At 37.8% G+C, this 19,827-nt stretch overlaps 1 protein-coding gene across 1 annotated transcript in view; it reads right to left on the bottom strand.

The window, feature by feature from the left end:
• Positions 1-18,559, bottom strand: part of ephb6 (eph receptor B6) — a 46,968-nt gene extending 28,409 nt beyond the window's left edge. Inside the window, exons 1-2 of the mRNA XM_084385110.1 lie at positions 18,456-18,559; positions 1,175-1,239 (exon numbers count right to left, since the gene is read on the bottom strand). Of these exons, the coding sequence (XP_084241236.1) occupies positions 1,175-1,239; positions 18,456-18,519 (129 nt within the window). The 5' untranslated portion in view covers positions 18,520-18,559. The remainder of the gene's footprint in view (positions 1-1,174; positions 1,240-18,455) is intronic.
• Between the last annotated feature and the right edge of the window lie 1,268 nt (positions 18,560-19,827).

Genomic DNA, 19,827 nt, shown 5'->3' with positions numbered 1-19,827 from the left:
ATAATTCCCAACAAGGTTTCCAGATATTGCCATCTTGTGAGGATGTAGGGTATACCTGAACAAACAAACAAACACACACACGCACGCATATTTTAATATGGACTTAGATTTTTGCTGTACTGTAAAATATGTAAATAGCAATGAATATAAAATAAATACAATGTTAGGAGAACTATTGCATGTAAATGGGAATCTACAGCTCTGTGAAAAATACTTAAAGATGCATTTTTTGTTAAAATGACATAGATTATATCAGAGAAATACCCTGCCCTTTCCTGCCTCTTCAGGTGATTTAAGCTGAAAATCCCAAATCTCTCCAGAAATACACAATACAGAAATCACAGACACACACACACCCTCACTGACTCACAAAAAGGCGGCGAACAACTGCCACGCTGAGAAAGAGCGAGACAGAGGATGAAGAAAATAAATCAAACAGACAAGTGACTAAGAGGAGACGGAGAGAAACACAGCATCAAAAAACTTAACATGAAATGACTGCTGGAGGAATGAAAACATTCGTTTAGGGAACTAAAAAGGGAACGAAAGAATAAAATAGGCTTGAACGTGGAGAAAAAAGATGGGGTGGACAGCTTGAGAGAATGAGAAGATGAGCGAAGGAGAATAAGAAAAGCACAGATGGATAGATTAACAAAGATATGTATGCAGACCAAGTGACAGAGAGAGAGAGAGAGAGAGAGAGAGAGAGAGAGAGAGAGAGAGAGAGAGAGAGAGAGAGAGAGAGAGAGAGAGAGAGAGAGAGAGAGAGAGAGAGAGAGAGAGAGAGAGAGAGAGAGAGAGAGAGAAACTGAGGTCTGGCAAGAGAAGCTGGGACAGTAAGTAGAGGACTGAGATCAGTTCTTCTCAGTAGGTCACAGTCTCTGCGCTGCCCAGGGCCACAAATATATCACGGTCGAGCTGACCGAGGATGAAGGAATTGAGGGAAGGAAGTTTAAATATGCTTCATCTCCTGTGTTTTTAGAAAGGCGGGAACAAAACAAGAAGTACAAACTCACAGGCCCACAGAAACAATAAAAACATATGAAGGAAGAGGGCATCAATACGCCACACACACACACACACACACACAATCACCTCAGAATATTCTAAAGTGTGATCTGTCTGTTTCAGATACACATAAATTGCCGTTTCTAAACGAATGCATGAATCTTACCCCAGTGTCAGGATACGTTGTCCAGCCTAGCTCAGTGGTGGACTCCGTAGTGTCCAGCAGCATAACTGAGAGTCAGAAAAGGACAGAGAAGTAGAGAGAGAGAGAGACAGACAGATGAACAGACAGCGACAGAGTTTATTAGATGATTTAACTAATAGCAGCGTCACCATAGAATCAAAATTGACAATTATTGTTTTTAAGGGAATATTGCAGTATTTATTAAAAGTTATTTATCCGTGCACATCATTGTTTTTTTTTTACATTTCCCTCCCTCTTGCAATGACATCTCTTCTCTTCTCTGAAGACATGTTCACCAGCGGGACAACCTGTCACTCACATGAGATCACAAGCAATAGCAAACCACAACCATCCAACGTCTCGTCCTACATTTTTTCTTGTCCGAGAAGCTGTTTCACGCGTATATACAACAGTCACAATAAGAAAGAACTTCAATAACTTTAATATTCAACAATAATATTGATCTGCCTGCATTGACACCATCATATGAGAACTGGTTTTCTCCAGAGCGACTATATTATATATATATATATATAAATTAAATAAATTAATAACTTTTTTACAACAAAAATGAAACATCACTGAACTGACTTAAGCTGGACTGATGCTATTCTCTTCTGGAAACAAACTTTGTTGCAATATTTTCCTGTTATCTCAGTAAAGCTGCTTTGAAACAATCTGTATTGTAAAAAGCGCTATATAAATAAATGTAAAAAAATAATAATTATATATATATAAATTAGTGTTATAAATGTTCATTACGTTTTTTAAACATTAAAATATGAAAAACTTTGCTAGATTTACCAAGTCATCACTGTCTGTAAAAAGGGTCCATTGTATTGAAATAAAGGACATGCAAAATTATATTTAAACACACATTAAACCCTTTTTTACCATTAAATAAAGGACATGATCAGTACCTGAGACAGTTTTTTCTAGTTCTGGCCACAACATTACAGAAATAGAAACCGTTTCCATATAAGAATTCCCTATTGTAAGAATTGAGAAATTAGAAAATCCCGGGCAGTCTGGTTGAGGAACGACCACACCCCGAGAAGACAAAGGGCCTTTGTCGAAATTAACATTTGACTCTCTCTTGAGAAACTAGCATCCCAGAGTCAATCACCTCCCCCATGTTGTCTCTCTCTCACGCTGAGATCACCATATTTACCCAAAAATCTATATGGTTTAATGTGAATAATTATCATACAGTATTATACATGTTTGGTATCATTTTAATAGTCTCATTGCGACTGGTACAAATGTCTCATTCCCAAAGAAGTAAAACAAAAGGTAATAAAGTTCTTAAGAGTTTTGAGATAACTCGCACACAGAGGAGGGTGTGTCTTCCAGGCAAATAGCATTCTGCTCCCAAAAGGTGTTAACTCTGAATGCAAATCACCATTGTTAGCAAATGTTTCCATGTGAAAGAAGTTTCTGTCTATATAAAGAAATGCAACAAGAGTCTCAGGGTGATTATGTAACTCAGATCAGCCCATAATGTTGAAGGACCTCAAATACTTCAGCACTATGTATTTTTCTAAATGTCAGGTTTAGCCAACATCTTTTACTCTTTATCTCTGAGCATTTGACGTTATTGTATTGATTATCTTTAAACTGATTATGAAATTGGCATGATATATTTACCTGACATAATAAATTGTTACATTTGATTTTATTCTGAATTACTCTGAAATTATTTTCTCAAGTAGATTAAGTGAAGTCTTATGTTTCCACAAATCTGCGTCAAGGGTTAAGTACATACTAGAGCCCAGTTTAGATGGAGCGTGAGGCACATCTGGTGGTATTCTATATTCCTGACAAACTGCTAGATAAAAATACTATTGGTAATAGCAAGCGTTAAAGCAGGATTATCTTAATGTATAGTCATAACCTCTGGTTATTGTTCGGGCTTTAACTAAGTTGTTATATGGGCGACTGTAGGGGGCTACATGGGTACTTTTTAACAATAGCAAGCGAGTATGCGGCCTTGTTGAACTGCTTTAGCCATAACCTCTGGTTATCTATCAGACTGGCGAGTTTGTGATCGTGAGATCCACGTAAACGGCCGGCGCAAGACTCTCTGAGCGACATAGCTTCCTAATGAACAAATAAAATATAAAGTAAAGAGTTAAATAGAACAATCAAATGTATTGTTAAACTATTATATAATTGACCAATAACCAATTGGCAATCTAACCTAAATCGGAGGTCTTTATAAAATGGAGTCAGATAAAAGCTTAAATTAAATTACTTTGCCACGTGGAAAAGACAGTAACGCGTCACCTGTTCTATCGGATGCCGCCATTGGACCTATTTAGACGGGCTTACACTATCAAGGCTGGTTAGGACCAAACCTGATTAACATTGAAAAGATACATTGATAAATTAGTTTTTTTTTAAGTGCCCCATTATACTTTTCCGAATATTACCTTTCATGCAGTATGTAATATAGCTGTTTGTCAATGTAAAATGTTTTAAAGATCAAAGTGCATAGCAAATAAAGTTATTGTCTCCTTAAAAGAAAGAATCGATTTGACCCCCCTCCCCCCACAAACACTGTAGTTGTAGCTGAGGCTTGGAAGAGTTTGGTTCGTGTTGTCGACATGTCGAGAAGACATTGTTTTCAGCACTGCAAATCAACTTTGCATGCACTTCCAAAGGATGAGGAATCGTGTTGGAATTGATATGGAAAAACCGACACCATCGTTCGTATCAATGTGAATCAAGCGCTGAGGAAGCCTACGGAGCTGAAATTCAGATTTGGTAATAGGTGATTCATTTCCAACAGCGCTGTATATTGTAAGTTGACCAATCACAACAGACTGGGCCATTTGACCAATTAGAACAGAGTAGGCTGACAGTAAGGATGGGTTTAGAGAGACTCAATCTTCAAAATAACCATTTTCTGACTCTTTGAGAAATTAGGTGATGTGCAATGTATATAATGAGAAAATTAAAGTGTTTTTCAACCTTGGGTGCAGTGAAATCAACGCTATCTCATGACCAATTCGTACAAATTCGTATGAGTGATTAAAAGGTGGCTAATTCGTACGAATTCGTACGATTTGTCAACCCACGTGATGGTTAGGTTTAGGGGTGGGGTCAGGGGTAGGTCATTCGTACGAACTCATATGAATTGGGCAACTTGTAAAATATGTACGATTTAGCAAAAATCTTACTAATTCGTACGAGTGAGGTCGTATGAATTCGTACAAATTAGCCACCTCGTAAAATTCGAGTTGGTGAAACCTATTTTAGGAGACCTCCAAGACAAAATTAGGAACCTTTAAAATAGCATATTAGGGGCCCTTTAAATAAATAATAGAAGCATTTTACCAGTGGTCTCAGACTTAGCTTTGTACCAACAGGAAAATACAAGACCGTCCCCAGGAATGCGTTGCTAAAATGTGCATGACACTGGAATGCATCTGTCAACTTCCTATATGAAAAATGAGCCACAGGGAAACCTTCTGTCAAAATTCGTAATACAGCAAAGGTTGATATGACAGGAATCGGGCATCTAAGCTGTCCTTTCCCATAATCTCATGCTTGCTCTGACATTCATCTAATTAACTGTTTATCACCGACAGAGAGAGAGAGAGTGAAAAGAGGAATAAAAGAAGCGAGTGAATTCTTATCTGGAATCAATTGTACCATTTACAAATGAACTATTTCTGAAATAGTACATGTTTATTTAATAGCACATATTTTCCAGATGAGGGGCGGCTGAGCTCTGGCTCCTCTGGGGCAGCGTGAAATGGGTCAAACCCTCGTGTAAAGAACCTAAAGTCTTAAATTGAACAAGCAAAACTGAGCAAACACAAAACAAGCGCAGTCATATAAAACACATTCACAGAAGGCCTAAGCCTCACACACACACACACACACACAGCTGTCACATATACAGTACTGAGGATGAGAGTGTTTTTAATTCTGCCTTCCCCCTCCCTCCTCTATCTGCCCTTAAAACCAAGAAACTGATATTATTCTGTGGCTTACACTAAATCCACCCCTCCATCTTTCTCTCTCTCCCGCTTGTGAGTAAACAGATTTTTTTTAGATTATGTTCACAGATGGGGACCCCACAAATCTCTCTGCCAATCTATCATTTCCCTCCTGTCTGTCTCTCTCTCTATTTGGTTCTTATGCATCGTTTCTCTTCCTCCTGAAGACAGTGATGGCTTGGAGCGTGCAGGGCAGGGATTTGGGAGAGATTTACTGTTTTTTTTTCCTCTTTAGTACACAGTGAACATGAAAAGAGGGCACTTTATAACAGAGTGTTTAGAAATGTTGTGCTTTTAAAGGATTATGTATTCCTTAATATTTAACATTAGTACTTGGACAGCGTGAAACGGAAGTTGCGATAGTCTTATTTTCCCTATTGCGACGTACATCCGTACACATTATTTTCATCATTAATAAATACTGCATTATTCCATAAAAAACAAAAAAACAAGAATCGTCAATTTTGATTTCATGGTGACTTTAAAAATAATCACTATTATCATAAAGGTTTTATGTTAATTAACTATGTAAATTATTTTGGATTCTTCTGCTTTTTGTAAAGTAATTTGTTTTATTTCAAAGTCTATATTTTTCCTGAATGCAATCTTCCCTAAAGCAGTTGAAATTCATGCTGATGCGACATGTTAATAGTTTTAGTGATTCTTGACCACTTAGCGGATAAGCAGCATTCAGCACATTGCTCTCAGGCATTTCATGCATCCATTCAAACAAATGTAATGAATGTTGCAGAACAATTTAATTATTTTAACTGACTAAGTTTGGTGTTTGTAATTAGTCAGTCGATTAGTGTCAAGTGAGAGGACAGCCACAAGGAATCCCACTAAGCGTTACGATTGTCATGATGTTGTTCATAAAGATATTTAATCAGGGACAGCAGGGGGAAAAACAATGCTAAATGAAAATAATGAAATGTAACTCTCCATATAATTGTGCATAGTTAGGATAGCAAAATAAACCTAAAATTTAAAAGGGAGGAAAAAAAATGCTTCCTATAACGTACACACACACACACACACTCCTTTTGACCTCATTATACACAGGATGATTTATAATAATTCTAATTCTCTTATATCTGCCTTTATACATGCAATTAAGGCACATACCATGAACTGTATTTTAACATCTGTAAAATTAAATCATGCATACCGTGGATCGTTATGCGGAAATTTAACTTGAAATACTGTGTAAACATCACTGTTTGTTAGTTCATGTGGGGAGTGAATGTGATTCTTCAATTGGCAAATTCAACATGATCAAACCTGTTATAAACGTGTCGCAATTGAAATCAGAGTCCAACACAACTATGGCTTCTAAAGGTAATTTAAGGCTTTATTTATATCATTAACAGGTCTACAGTGCTAAAAGGATCTAAAACTGTCTCCAGAAACTCCAAATCATCATTTACAGATGGCCTCTCCATCTGTTAGCGTGGAATGAACAGAGGGATGATTCTGGGTCAGGGCTGTTACTGAAATTCACAGGGACAGGACACATTTTTTTATATGACCAATTGTAGTCTATAGGGTAAAACAGATTTAAACATGGATAAATGGTTATTAACAGAGTCGCTGAAAAGGACAAATGTATATGTTTCTTCATCTACAAGTAAGGATAAATCTTCATTAATGCCTGACATCAAAAAGAGCCCATGCAACATACTATGGAGAACGTCAAATGTTTATATTTACAACGTGCTTTTGCAGAGTTGAGCAGTGCAGCCAATCACAGACATATCTGTTGATTTCTTGAACGCAATGGCTAATCAGAGGTGATTAAGTTAGTCAATCCACTTGTTCAGTGCTGAATTATGCAAGCTTGAGAATCCTCTCATTTAAACAAAGTGTAGACATGACGTAAAGAGTTATTGTGCAGTGTAGACAGCTTCATTGATTAACGATCACGTACGCGTGAGGCCTTCTGAAGCGAAGCATTTTTGTAAGAAAAATATGCATATTTATAACTTTATAAACTATAATCATTGGCTTCCGGTAATGGCCGTACGCAAGTCTCTTTCTGGCGGAAGAGTGACCTCTGAGAGACCTTCATTTTTGAGTGATCTTACTGAACTTAAAAATTCCGTTAAAATTCTTGCAGTGGGCCATGGAAACCTACGTGTTTGGTTGTGTGGGCCGCGAGTTGAAAAAGGTTGGGAACAATTGGTCTAGACACTCAAGTCTCAGTTAAGCTCGAGTGCTCAAAAAGGGCACAAGTAAACCAATATCCTTCATAAAGATATCATAGCGGATGGATTCAGCCGAATGCAGCCACATCCTCATCTCACATAAGAAACACCTGCGATTCAACAACTACCTGCTAATGCACTTTCATGTAAAGCAGCTTGTTAACTAGTTTGGGTGAGTAAGGGCAAGACGCACGAAACATAGAACCTTCAATGCCCTGTAGATGGAAGTGATGGCAGAAATCCTTCGCAAAATTTTGAAGCGCTCAAAATTCCATACACTGGTGACCCCTGCTTGTTAGAACATTGTAAATGCAGTGAAAACTCAGCCCAAGCATGCATAAAAACACCTTTTTACAAACCAATTACAAATGTTTTATTGAAGGTGTAATCTATTAAATGAAATTAACAAATCTTTTAGTATGTTTTATTTTTTTTGAAGAGCATGCTTAATCAGACCAATAAGAAAACTTTTACATTTACATTTACATTTATTCATTTAGCTGACGCTTTTATCCAAAGCGACTTACAATTGCTATATATGTCAGAGGTCGCATGCCTTAAGTGTCTTGCTCAGGGACACATTGGTGTCTCACAGTGGATTCGAACCCAGGTCTCTCACACCAAAGGCATGTGTCTTATCCATTGCGCCACCACCACCCCATTTTAACAACAACTCTTCCTTTTTACTATTCAAATGTGTCACCAAATGTCTACAAATGTATAAAATTGCTGGTTCATGGGTTCACAGAAATCATCGCCTCTAGCGGCAAACCATTGAAATTAACGAAACATTCGAAATCACAAGACTTTGGCAGTTTTATATATTTGATATTTGGCAGTTTGATATATTAAGTAGGACTACAACATACTTAAATACAGTAACTAATTACATTTACTCAAATACTTTACACCACTGATTTCTTCAAATTATATTCAGAGAAGTGCAACTTTTTACACACAATGCCAGATTTGTTTTCATTCGGTTTTAACCAAATAATTATATTTATTTAAGGAGATTCGCATGTGCTATTCAAAGGGATAGTGATATTTCCATGTTTTTCACAAAAATGCATGATGAAATACACTCACCTAAAGGATTATTAGGAACACCTGTTCAATTTCTCATTAATGCAATTATCTAATCAACCAATCACATGGCAGTTGTGAACACACTTCAATGCATTTAGGGGTGTGGTCCTGGTCAAGACAATCTCCTGAACTCCAAACTGAATGTCAGAATGGGAAAGCAATTTTGAGCGTGGCATGGTTGTTGGTGCCAGACGGGCCAGTCTGAGTATTTCACAATCTGCTCAGTTACTGGGATTTTCACGCACAACCATTTCTAGGGTTTACAAAGAATGGTGTGAAAAGGGAAAAACATCCAGTATGCGGCAGTCCTGTGGGCGAAAATGCCTTGTTGATGCTGAAATAACTGAAATTATTAATATACTTAATTATTGACTGAAATAACCACTCGTTACAACAGAGGTATGCAGCAAAGCATTTGTGAAGCCACAACACGCACAACCTTGAGGCGGATGGGCTACAACAGCAGAAGACCCCACCGGGTACCACTCATCTCCACTACAAATAGGAAAAAGAGGCTACAATTTGCACGAGGTCACCAAAATTGGACAGTTGAAGACTGGAAAAATGTTGCCTGGTCTGATGAGTCTCGATTTCTGTTGAGACATTCAGTCAGAATTTGGCATAAACAGAATGAGAACATGGATCCATCATGCCTTGTTACCACTGTGCAGGCTGGTGGTGGTGGTGTAATGGTGTGGGGGATGTTTTCTTGGCACACATTAGGCCCCTTAGTGCCAATTGGGCATCGTTTAAATGCCACGGCCTACCTGAGCATTGTTTCTGACCATTTCCATCCCTTTATGACCACCATGTACCCATCCTCTGATGGCTACTTCCAGCAGGATAATGCACCATGTCACAAAGCTCGAATCATTTCAAATTGGTTTCTTGAACATGACAATGAGTTCACTGTACTAAAATGGCCCCCACAGTCACCAGATCTCAACCCAATAGAGCATCTTTGGGATGTGGTGGCACGGGAGCTTCGTGCCCTGGATGTGCATCCCACAAATCTCCATCAACTGCAAGATGCTATCCAATCAATATGGGCCAACATTTCTAAAGAATGCTTTCAGCACCTTGTTGAATCAATGCCACGTAGAATTAAGGCAGTTCTGAAGGCGAAAGGGGATGAAACACAGTATTAGTATGGTGTTCCTAATAATCCTTTAGGTGAGTGTATATTGAGAAAGACACACAGAGCTGTGGCTTCAACAAGATTAACTCTGCTCACAGTTTTAGTCTGTTATTACTAATCTGTTTAATCTCAGTTTAAAATGGTTTCATCCAGGGTTTTCCCCCATTTGACTTGCTCCGAGTTCCCTAACTGTAATTAAAAGTGTATGACCCGAACTCCTAAATAGATTCTCAGGTACCCTGTAACCCTGAGCGTGGACATGTATGAAGTGCCGGGCTGCACTCAGTGGGTCCATTGTGATGCAGAGAGATGGGGCTGTTTGCACACTGATGGAAGCAAAATCTGCTGTGTGGGCCAAACCAAGTAAGTAAGTGCTAGAGTAATGCACTCCACTGGCATATCATTCTCATTCCTGTGTTGCACACACACACTGTCCCCTTCACTCTGTCTCTCTGTCCCCCTCTTTTTCTGTTTATTATTAAACAGGAAAGTGACAGAAGGGCCTGTCAGAGTTTAAACACAGAGATACATTTAGTTACATTATTGATGTGAGAGAGAGGGAGAGAGAGACAATGTTTGTTTAAAAAGCTGAGACACACAGGAGCACTGAAAGAGAGACATACAGCTAGAGACAGAAACATAATGACAGATGGTGCGTGTGAGAGGGTAAAGATATAAGTTGCAGTGATTTTTGACCTATAGAGGAGACCAGGGGTGCATTTTTCCCCTCCAGATTCGTAAATTATCTTATTTGCATATACAAGAGCCATCTGTATTGGTTATATAATTGGTTGAACTGTGTTCCTAGGCAAGTTGATTTCTTATAAATTTGGGGCAAGATGTCACATCTGTTTCATATGTTGGGGTTAGATACAATTTATTAATTACAATTAATGTTGGCCAAAACATTATATTTTTCTTTATACAACATTAATTTCAGGCCCTTGAATTTTCATTAGTGGTGGGGATTTTCACTCTTTCTGCAGGTTAAACTATTATGCCAGTAGGCCAATGTCTTTATGAGTGAGTCATTGAATCAATCACTCAACCGATTTGGTCAAAATTACATTTTTATTCAGGGTTCAAACACCGCTACTGGGTTTTGTTCTGAGATGCACAATGGTCAAAAACACTTTTGAAAGGGTGAAAATACACAAAGTAATTGGTGATTTTTAATCAAATTTTCTTACATTACATTTTTATATTCTTCCTCTCTATTTATATGTTTGTTCGTTTGAACTGTTTTACAGTTTAAAATAGCCTGGAAAGCCAATTTAATAGCCTGTTTAATGGCTGGTTGTCTTTGTGACAACTTACCCCATTTAGTTTGACATGTATATAAACCAACCCTGAGAAATATCAATTGGAGTAAAGAGTTTTAGAGTATTAGAGTAACTTGAGTCTATCCTACCATGTTGTTCAGCAGACATATAATATATAAACAGTCCTTTATTATCATTGCCTTTGTGTGCAGTGTATTAACATGATGTGTGGGTGTCCTGCATTAGCAATAGGTCTCTGTGAGTTGTTCACTTGAGTGCTCATGCTTGCTCTCACTCTGGGATATGTGGTTGCTGATGAAAGGGTAATGCTTTCTGTTCTTTTATAGGGCGAGAGTATGCGTGTTTTTGGCTTTCTTGGTTCTCAGAAGTGTTAACGCGCTGTGTCAGTTCACGCTTGATTAGTCAGTCTCACTCAAGACAACTCTCTACAATGTTAATCCTGGTGTAGTAGTGAGGTGTGAGTGTTTTATTCAAACACTTTTCTTGAATAGCCTCTCACACACATATGCGCACATACAGCAAGAGTTTAGCTCATAGGTGTGATCAAATGCAAGCAAAATGTATTTGTTGGTCAAAATATAGGCAGTTGCATGGCTGATTTCACCTTCTTTTTGTTATGAAGGTCACATGAAAATTCTGTCATAATTTACTCACCCTCATGTCATTCCATCCAAACCCGTAACACTTTCATTCATCTTCGGAACACAAATTAAGATATTTTTTCATGAAATCTGAGTGATTTCTGTCCCTCCACTGACAGCTATGCAATTACCACTTTGACACTTCAAAAAGCTCATAAAGAGATTGTAAAACTAATCCATATAAATTGAGCGGTTTAGTCCAAATTTTCTGAAGAGACACGATCGCTATATATGATTAACAGATTGAGTTTAGGCTTTTATTCACATAGAAACATTCATCAACTCACACATCAGTTGTGGTAAACAGAAGCTCAAGCATGTTCACTTGGCATGCAAGAACCAACAAGGTTCATTCTCATGTGTTACGCAGCAAGTTTGAGTTTGTTCTTGCGTGTCAAGCATGTTCAGTTGAGCTTGTGTTTATGTTTTCTGATCAGTGCCTGTGAATACATGCCTAAATTCAATCTGTTCATCAAATAAAAGTGATCGTGTGTCTTCAGAAAATTTTGACTAAACCGTTCGAATCATGTAGATTAGTTTTACGTTCTCATTGTGAACTTTTTGAAGCGTCAAAGACTTGGGTAGTTGCGTAGCTGTCAATGGAGGGACAGATATCTCTCAGATTTCATTATTTGTGTTTCAAAGAAGAATAAAAAGCTCAGTTTTCGCAGGACAAAAAGGCCTTCTCTGTGTGGACGGAAGGCAAAAACAGAGAGAAAAAGACTAAACACTCAGAAAAAAAGGTACAAAAGCTGTCACTGTGGCGGTACCTTTACAAAAGGTACACATTTGTACCTAAAGAGTGCATATAAGTCCCTCAAAGGTACATATTGGTACCAAACGTGTCCATATTAGTACCTAAATGGTACATATTAGAACCCTTTTGAAGGGTACTGTCCCAGTGACAGCTTTTGTACCTTTTGAGAGTGAACGAAGCGAAAACGTATTAGTGTAGACAAGGCTTGTATGTCCACAAAAGCCAGTAGTTCAAGAAACACATACTTGCTTGATCTATATGCCTTCAAACACATGTACTTTAACTCTTTTAAAGCTTTAATATCTTTAAAATATGTTCAGCACACTCACGAATCCAGATGGGCATGACAGTGCTATTGTGACATTGCATCCAATTTAGTGTTCTTTTGGTTGCAGTGTGTGTGTTTCATGCATATTTGTGTATGTAACATTGGCAGGTTCTCATTAATTTGCTCCAGATGTCTCTGTGTACAGACAGCCACCCCAGGACACACGGAGTCACTCCCTCATTACCACCAAACCACAGAGAGAGATGGCAAGAGCGAGACAGGGATTAGCACAATTCCAGATTTAAGCTCACGCACATCAGTGAATGTTATCAAATCTCCACATTTCGGGTTTATCTTGAATTGAAGCTTTTATATAGTCTGTCTCTCTCCACAAAACGCTGCGTATGACTCACTAGATCACTGGCAGAACCCTTCTTCTCCTATAGCCTGCAGCTCTGGACCTGGACGGCTCTCATTTGGCCCTAGAGGCGCGCTGTATTTTTCTGCTTGATCTCATCGATGGCTCGACCTGTGCACACACCAATTCACAAGGGAAGCGTGAAGTGCTTTATTCTTTTCGCTTTTGTATCCTGCCTTTATTTAGCCACGTTAGTCGAGTTGAGCACAACACGCATTTCATGCGGTGTCCTAAAAATCTTCCCTTGCAGCGATGGAGGCCGAATGTTGGAGCGTACAGTAATAAACAGCTCATGATGTTCTGCCATCTTTGCTCTTAGCGGGCTGACTTTTCTGAAGTACAAAGGGCTTGTTATGTGATTGTTGTGCATCCAGCATGTTACTGCCATGGGGCGACCGTTTAAGAGCACAATTTTGCTGCATAGACTACACTGTAATGTTTTGCCAGGTACTCAGAAATGGGCTTTATATGGAAACAACGAAAAGAAGTGGTTTTAGAGTCAGATCAGGTAAAAAAAAATTGTGTTAAAGTAACAACTGCACATATTTTGGGGCTTTATTCAACAGTATAATGAAAGAGAGACAGGAAGTGATTGGGGAGGAGAGAAGAACAGGACAGGGAAAGGAACACAAGGTCACCTGAAATGCTGTTGCACCATATGTCGAATCACTGACCAGAAGATTATGGCTTCTACAATCAAGACTTTGTTTCTAGTTATTGTGACGTTTTTTTAAATCTCATAACTGAGACTTTAAATCTCACAATGTGATATTTATATTTCACAATTGCTCCTTTATTTCTCATAATTGTGACAATATTTCATGACTTCAATTTTATATCTCACAATGTGATTTTATGTCAATTGAGACTTGATTTCTCCCAATTATGACTTTATATTGCAGTTCCAATTTATAATTCCAAATGCGATTTTATATCGCATAATTGCCTGTTTATATGTCACAGCTGTAAGATATAAAATCATAGTTTTTATTTATGGTAATTGTGACTTTTCATCTCATAATTTCACAGTTACCATCTTATTTCTTTTAATTGTAACTTTATATCTCTTTATATGGTTTTATCTCACCAGTGCAACTTTATATCTCACAATGTGATTTTATATCTATTGTGACTTTATTTCTTATAATTGACTTAATATTTCACAATTGCAATTTCAATCTCACAGAGTGATTTTATATTTCAACTTTATTTTTCATAATTGCAACTTCATATCTCACAATTGTAACATTACTTCTTGATTGTGACATATTTCACAACGTGATTGTTTAATCTCATAATTGCAACTTTATATCTCACCACTGCAACTTCACAATTGCAATTTTATTCCTAAAATTACATCCTAATAGTACACAATTGCAATTTATATCTTAATGGGATTTTATATTTTATATACTGCGACTTTATTTCTCATAAATGTATCTTCATAATGTATCTTACAATTGGGGCTTTATTTCTCATAATTGGAACTTTATATCTCACAATTTCAACTTTTAATTTCACATTTGCAACATTATGTCTTATTTGTCATTTATTTATGAGTATTGCACAATTGCAATTTATATCTCACAATGTTTTTTTGTTTTTTTTACATTCTTTTACATTCAAATTGGGATTTTATATCGATTTTATATCTCACAATTATGACTTCATACATTATCTTTATATTACAGGCTTGCAAATGAGAGTTCACTGCAAAACCAAAGACATATTTAACCAGTATTTTTAGTAATCAAATTACTTGAAGGTGTGAGCGACCGAAGCTGGCTAGGGGAGGGGTTGCTATTGCAGCTGAAGATGGAGCAGAGCAGGGTGATGCATTTTGGCCTGGGGCAACAGTTTGAGCTTGGATGGGTACAGATCTGAGAGCTCAGCAGCGTGACTCAATATACTGACAGCAGGATACCTCATGAGGAGGTCACGTACACACACAAACATACTGTATATCCAACCTGAGAAGAACTGGACATGAAACAGGGCTAGCAATAAGGGGGGGGGAAACTCAGTGAAGCCCAAGCTGTGCTGCCTCAGGGACCTTTTCATGGCCCTGTGTGAGACATGACATGGAACTGTGCTCTTCTCCTCTCTCACTGCACCTCTCCATCCTCCTCACCTCCTTCACATATCCCTCTTTTCACAGGGGCGTGGGTGTAAAAGCTGCTTTTACCAGAATGTGAGGCTTTTAAACCGTTCTGTTTCTCTCAGTGAGGAACACCCTGCTGTGTGGATTTACACTCAGCCCTGTCTGCACATACAATCTCCTTTTCAATACAACACCCCTGAAGAGTCAAGTGGAGGCTAATTACCACTAAAGGAGAGCACAGTCAATTTTACAACCAGACTGGACTGACCCTATGGCACTGTCTTCAGTCCAGACTGACAAGATTGCAGCAGGCATAAACTCTCTCTCTCTCGCTGAGCTAGATTGTGTTTTGATAAAAGTTTTGACTGCTTTACTTGGAATTTTCAGTAAAAATTCTAAATTAACTTGAAAAGCAAAAATACTTGGAGATATTAAAACTTGTGGTCAGAGAATATTATCTTAAGTTACTTATTATTTACTTATTACCTTATTTATTTTTCTTACCCCCTTTTTTTTCTTATTTTAATCATAAATTATCAAATTTAGTAAAGTTTCTGCATACAACAACAAAAATGCCAGTTTGGTAAGCATATATACTCTGAAAAAAATAAATATATTATCTTAAGAAAATATATTTTACTTGAAAAAAAAAAACTTGGGTTGGTAAGAAGTTTTTTTGTTTTTTTTTCAAACAAGTGTCTTATGCTGACCAAAGCTGCAATCATTTGATCAAAAATAAAGTAAAATATTATTGCGAAATATTATTAAAATTTTAAATAACTATTTTCTATTTTAATATATGACGGCAAATCAGAATTACCCTAGCATTTATTGTCACATGATCCTTCAGAAATTATTTTAATATGCTGATTTGGTGCTCAGGAAACATTTATTACAATCAATGTTGAAAATTGAAAGTTAAAAGGAACGGCATTTAAAATCTTTTGTAACCTTATACAAGTATATACTGTCACTTTTGATCAATTTAATGCATGCTTGTGGAATAAAAGTATAAATTTCTTTCAAACAAACAAAAAAAAATCTTAGGCCTACTGACCCCAAACTTTTAAACGGTAGGGTAGGATGTTGTCTAGTAGAGATTATTTTTGCATTCAGTAATTTTGAAAAATTATGGAAGCTTGTTTCTGACATGACTTTTTATCTCGCAATTTTTTCTCAGAATTGTGTGGTATAAAGTCAGAATTGCGTGACATAAACTTTATGACTCGCAGTTCTGACATAACACTTTGCGAGTTATACAGTCAGAATTGCGAGATATAAACTCGCAATTGCGAGAAAAAGTCAGAATTGCGGGTTATAAAGTCAGAATTGCGAGATATAGGAAACTCGCAATTGCGAGAAAAAAAAGTCAGAATTGTGAGATATAAAATTGTAATTATCTTTTAAATTGTTTCATTCCGTGGCGGAAACAAGCTTCCATAAAAATACATTTGAAATCATATGACTGAAAGACTTGGTAGCCTTATAAAAACTTTTTATTGAGCAGATCACCTTGCGGGCCTTCATGACCAGGACCTCCATGATAAGATCACATGACCAGCTAAATACTACCCAGTTTATCTTGGTACCCCCCTTGTTACCTGACACTTTTGCTTACAAAATAAATTAATGATTGCTGACTACAAACAGCCTTACACTGGCATCAGTAACTGAAAACTTCTGTTGATGTTGCATTCACACCACTAGGTGTCGCTGTATGTATTGGCCAGTGAAACTATGTATTATTCATTTTTATTTATTTTTATTACAAAAGACTAAATATATATATTTAGAGCGGCTGTGTCTGATGTGATCATCGTCACTAGTAGACCAAAAAAAGCCTTCCGGAGATCTTGAAGGCAGGGGACTCTATGTGAATAGACAGGCAGCATCTATATGAATGGCTGTTGAGTTAATTAAAGGTGATGAAGGGTACAGGCCTTTGCTCTAGGACAGCAGGTACAACTGCATTAGTTCAGAGTTATAGGCCTGAGGGAATGGCTGTGGACTAGTTAAATGTGATGAAAGGTATAGCATTTTTGCTATAGGAGAGCAGGTAAAGGGGTTTGCTGAATTAGTTTAGAGTTATGGCCTTGAGGGAACAACCTAGAATCATTAGAGGTATGAGTCTGTGTTATGGGACTGATGTGCAGCAGTGGTTAATATATTATAATATTGTATAAAAATCATGGCAATAAAGTACTTTGAAATTATAACTGATTTATTAACAACAATTGGTAACAATGATTATGCAAGTGAAACTAGATAGAATCAACCTGACTACCTGTGTAGAAGGGGTGTGTGTGGGGGTGGGGGCGTCCCACTAAAAGACTATATAGTACTATGCAAGGTAGTCTACCCATTGATTGACCAATGCGATTTTAGCAATGTTCCTTGGTTTCACCAAAAAAGTAATTTTTGTCAGATCAGGTAGAAATAGTTCCTTTGACTTTTATTTTTACAATGCATACAGTGTCGTATCGTTTATCACACGTGTTTTAATACGAGCAGAGACGCAAAGCACAATAACAGATTCAGATAAGTTAGAAAAAAAACCTGTGATAAATAAGCTTCTGTGAAAAAGCATGTTCATAACAGACTCTGGCATTCCAAATACCTTACAAGCACACACACACACACACACACACACACACACACACACACACACACACACACACACACACACACAAATGAGTCACTGAGAGCTTTCACAAGAGCTCACTATGAGATGCCAACTTCATCAATCCATCTATTTAAACTGCTCATGTCTGCTACGCATTGACTGAAAACACCATTTAGCCAATAGAAAAATGAGACAGAAAGAAAGAAAGAAAGAAAGAAAGAAAGAAAAAGAGATATACAGTGAAGCGAATTGAGTGAGTGGGGTGTCTGTATTATCACAGGGTTGAACGGGCTGGGGAAAATGAGAGCTTATAACAGTTATAATATCAGACAGAAAAAAGGGGGCAGAGAGTTGAGAAGGGGGGTTGCATGGGTCAGAGAGAGACAAAGGTTACACAACAAATTATTCACCCCTCCGCTGGCTCTATTCTACACCCTTTTGTTAAGCATAAACGCAGCTTGGCAGGATCCACAGAGAGCTCTTCAATTCACAGTAACTCATAAACAGCTACTCATTATACAGTACAAGGGTCTGTTCAGATCTTCAGCCTCACAAACACATGCACCGCAGCGATCACATGTGCAGATGTTAATGAAAGTGAACTGTTCGAACCACAAACAGACTCATTCAGAGACTCATACACATGTTGACACACACTCTGAACCGGACCGGACAGTAGGAGCCCCCAAAACGCAGCAGGGGGAGCACCAGGGGGAGCAAAGGAAGTTTCATACCTTCTTCAGCTGAACTGTGCTGGACCACAAGAGAGACAGACAGAAAGATCCTCCACATTTCCATCAGGGCAACACACAAGAAGAGTCCAGAGAGGAAGAACACAGGAGAGGGAGACAGGAGGAGAGAGAGAGAGAGAGAGAGAGAGAGAGAGAGATGGGAGGAGGAGTCTGTCTATTCGTTTTTATCTCAGATTAAAGAGAGGAGAGAAAGAGCGGGGGTGGGTGAGCAGGGAGGAGTATTTATGTATGATGATGATTATGACTGAGAAGTCACTGAGCAAAGAACAAGGAGAGAGAGAGAGAGATGAAGGGACCGGTAAACTGACTTTAGGTACTCACTGTGATGGAAAGCCTAAAACGAGTTGGGCTAGTTAGCAGAAAAAGTGTCTAGACACGCAGGAGACAGACGCTGAAGGCTCTGGTTTGGCATGCTGATCGGGGCACAGTGAGCCAGATTGGAAATATGCATCACTCAGTAAAAGAAGCTTGGAAACCTGCCTGTGTGTTTTCTTTTCTTCTCTTCTTTCAACTGCTGCATTTTTTCCCTGGAAAAGAAAATACATATTTTGAATATTTTCTTTTGGCCTTGGTCACTTCTCATTTACCACACACACACATACCCACACACAGACATATATACGTACAAAGGTTCTTCAATTTAGACAGGCACATAGAGGCTGTTGTATTCCTGAATACTAGTGTTGTATAATTATCTCTTTGAAAACAGCGCCTTCTGGTGGACACATAGTGACTGCAGAAGATATTGGTGGTGCCCTACACACGATCTATGGAAGTTTGCTTCGGTAAATCACAATTATGGCATAAAAAGTCAAAATTATGACATAAAATGACAAGCTAAGACATACTAAGTCATAAATTACATAAAAATACATTAGGCTATAGCATAAGTCATAATAATGATAAAAAGTGAAAAATTAAGCTACTAATTCATATTCTTTTTCATTTCCAACTTTTCTTCTCGTATCTGACTTTTTAATGACAATTATGATTTACAAAAGCAAGTTCTTTTATGTGGCGAAAATTGGCTTTCATAACATCCTGTTGTGAAATATAATTCCCCCATTCCATATTACAGCCACCTCCCTTTCTGACAGTCATTCCACTCTTCCTCTTCGCCTCTATCTTCTCTTTTATAATTCGCCTGTATTTTATCCAGTTCCGTATTCTGGGCTGGAGTAAGCTTGAAGCTCGAGTCTCAGGGGCGAGCTTGTCCTTCAAGAAAATCTAAATTCGTTCACCTTCCAAGGACTGGATAAGCAGGCGAAGTGAAATTAAATAAAATTAAATATGACGACGTCACATCGGACGTGCACAATATAACACCAGTGGGAATAAAACCACATATTCAAGA

This window comes from Rutilus rutilus (genome assembly GCF_951802725.1).
Source record: "Rutilus rutilus genome assembly, chromosome: 17".
Lineage (NCBI taxonomy): Eukaryota > Metazoa > Chordata > Actinopteri > Cypriniformes > Leuciscidae > Rutilus > Rutilus rutilus.
The sequence above is the reverse complement of the archived record's forward strand: the minus strand, read 5'-3'. Positions and strand labels throughout refer to the sequence as shown.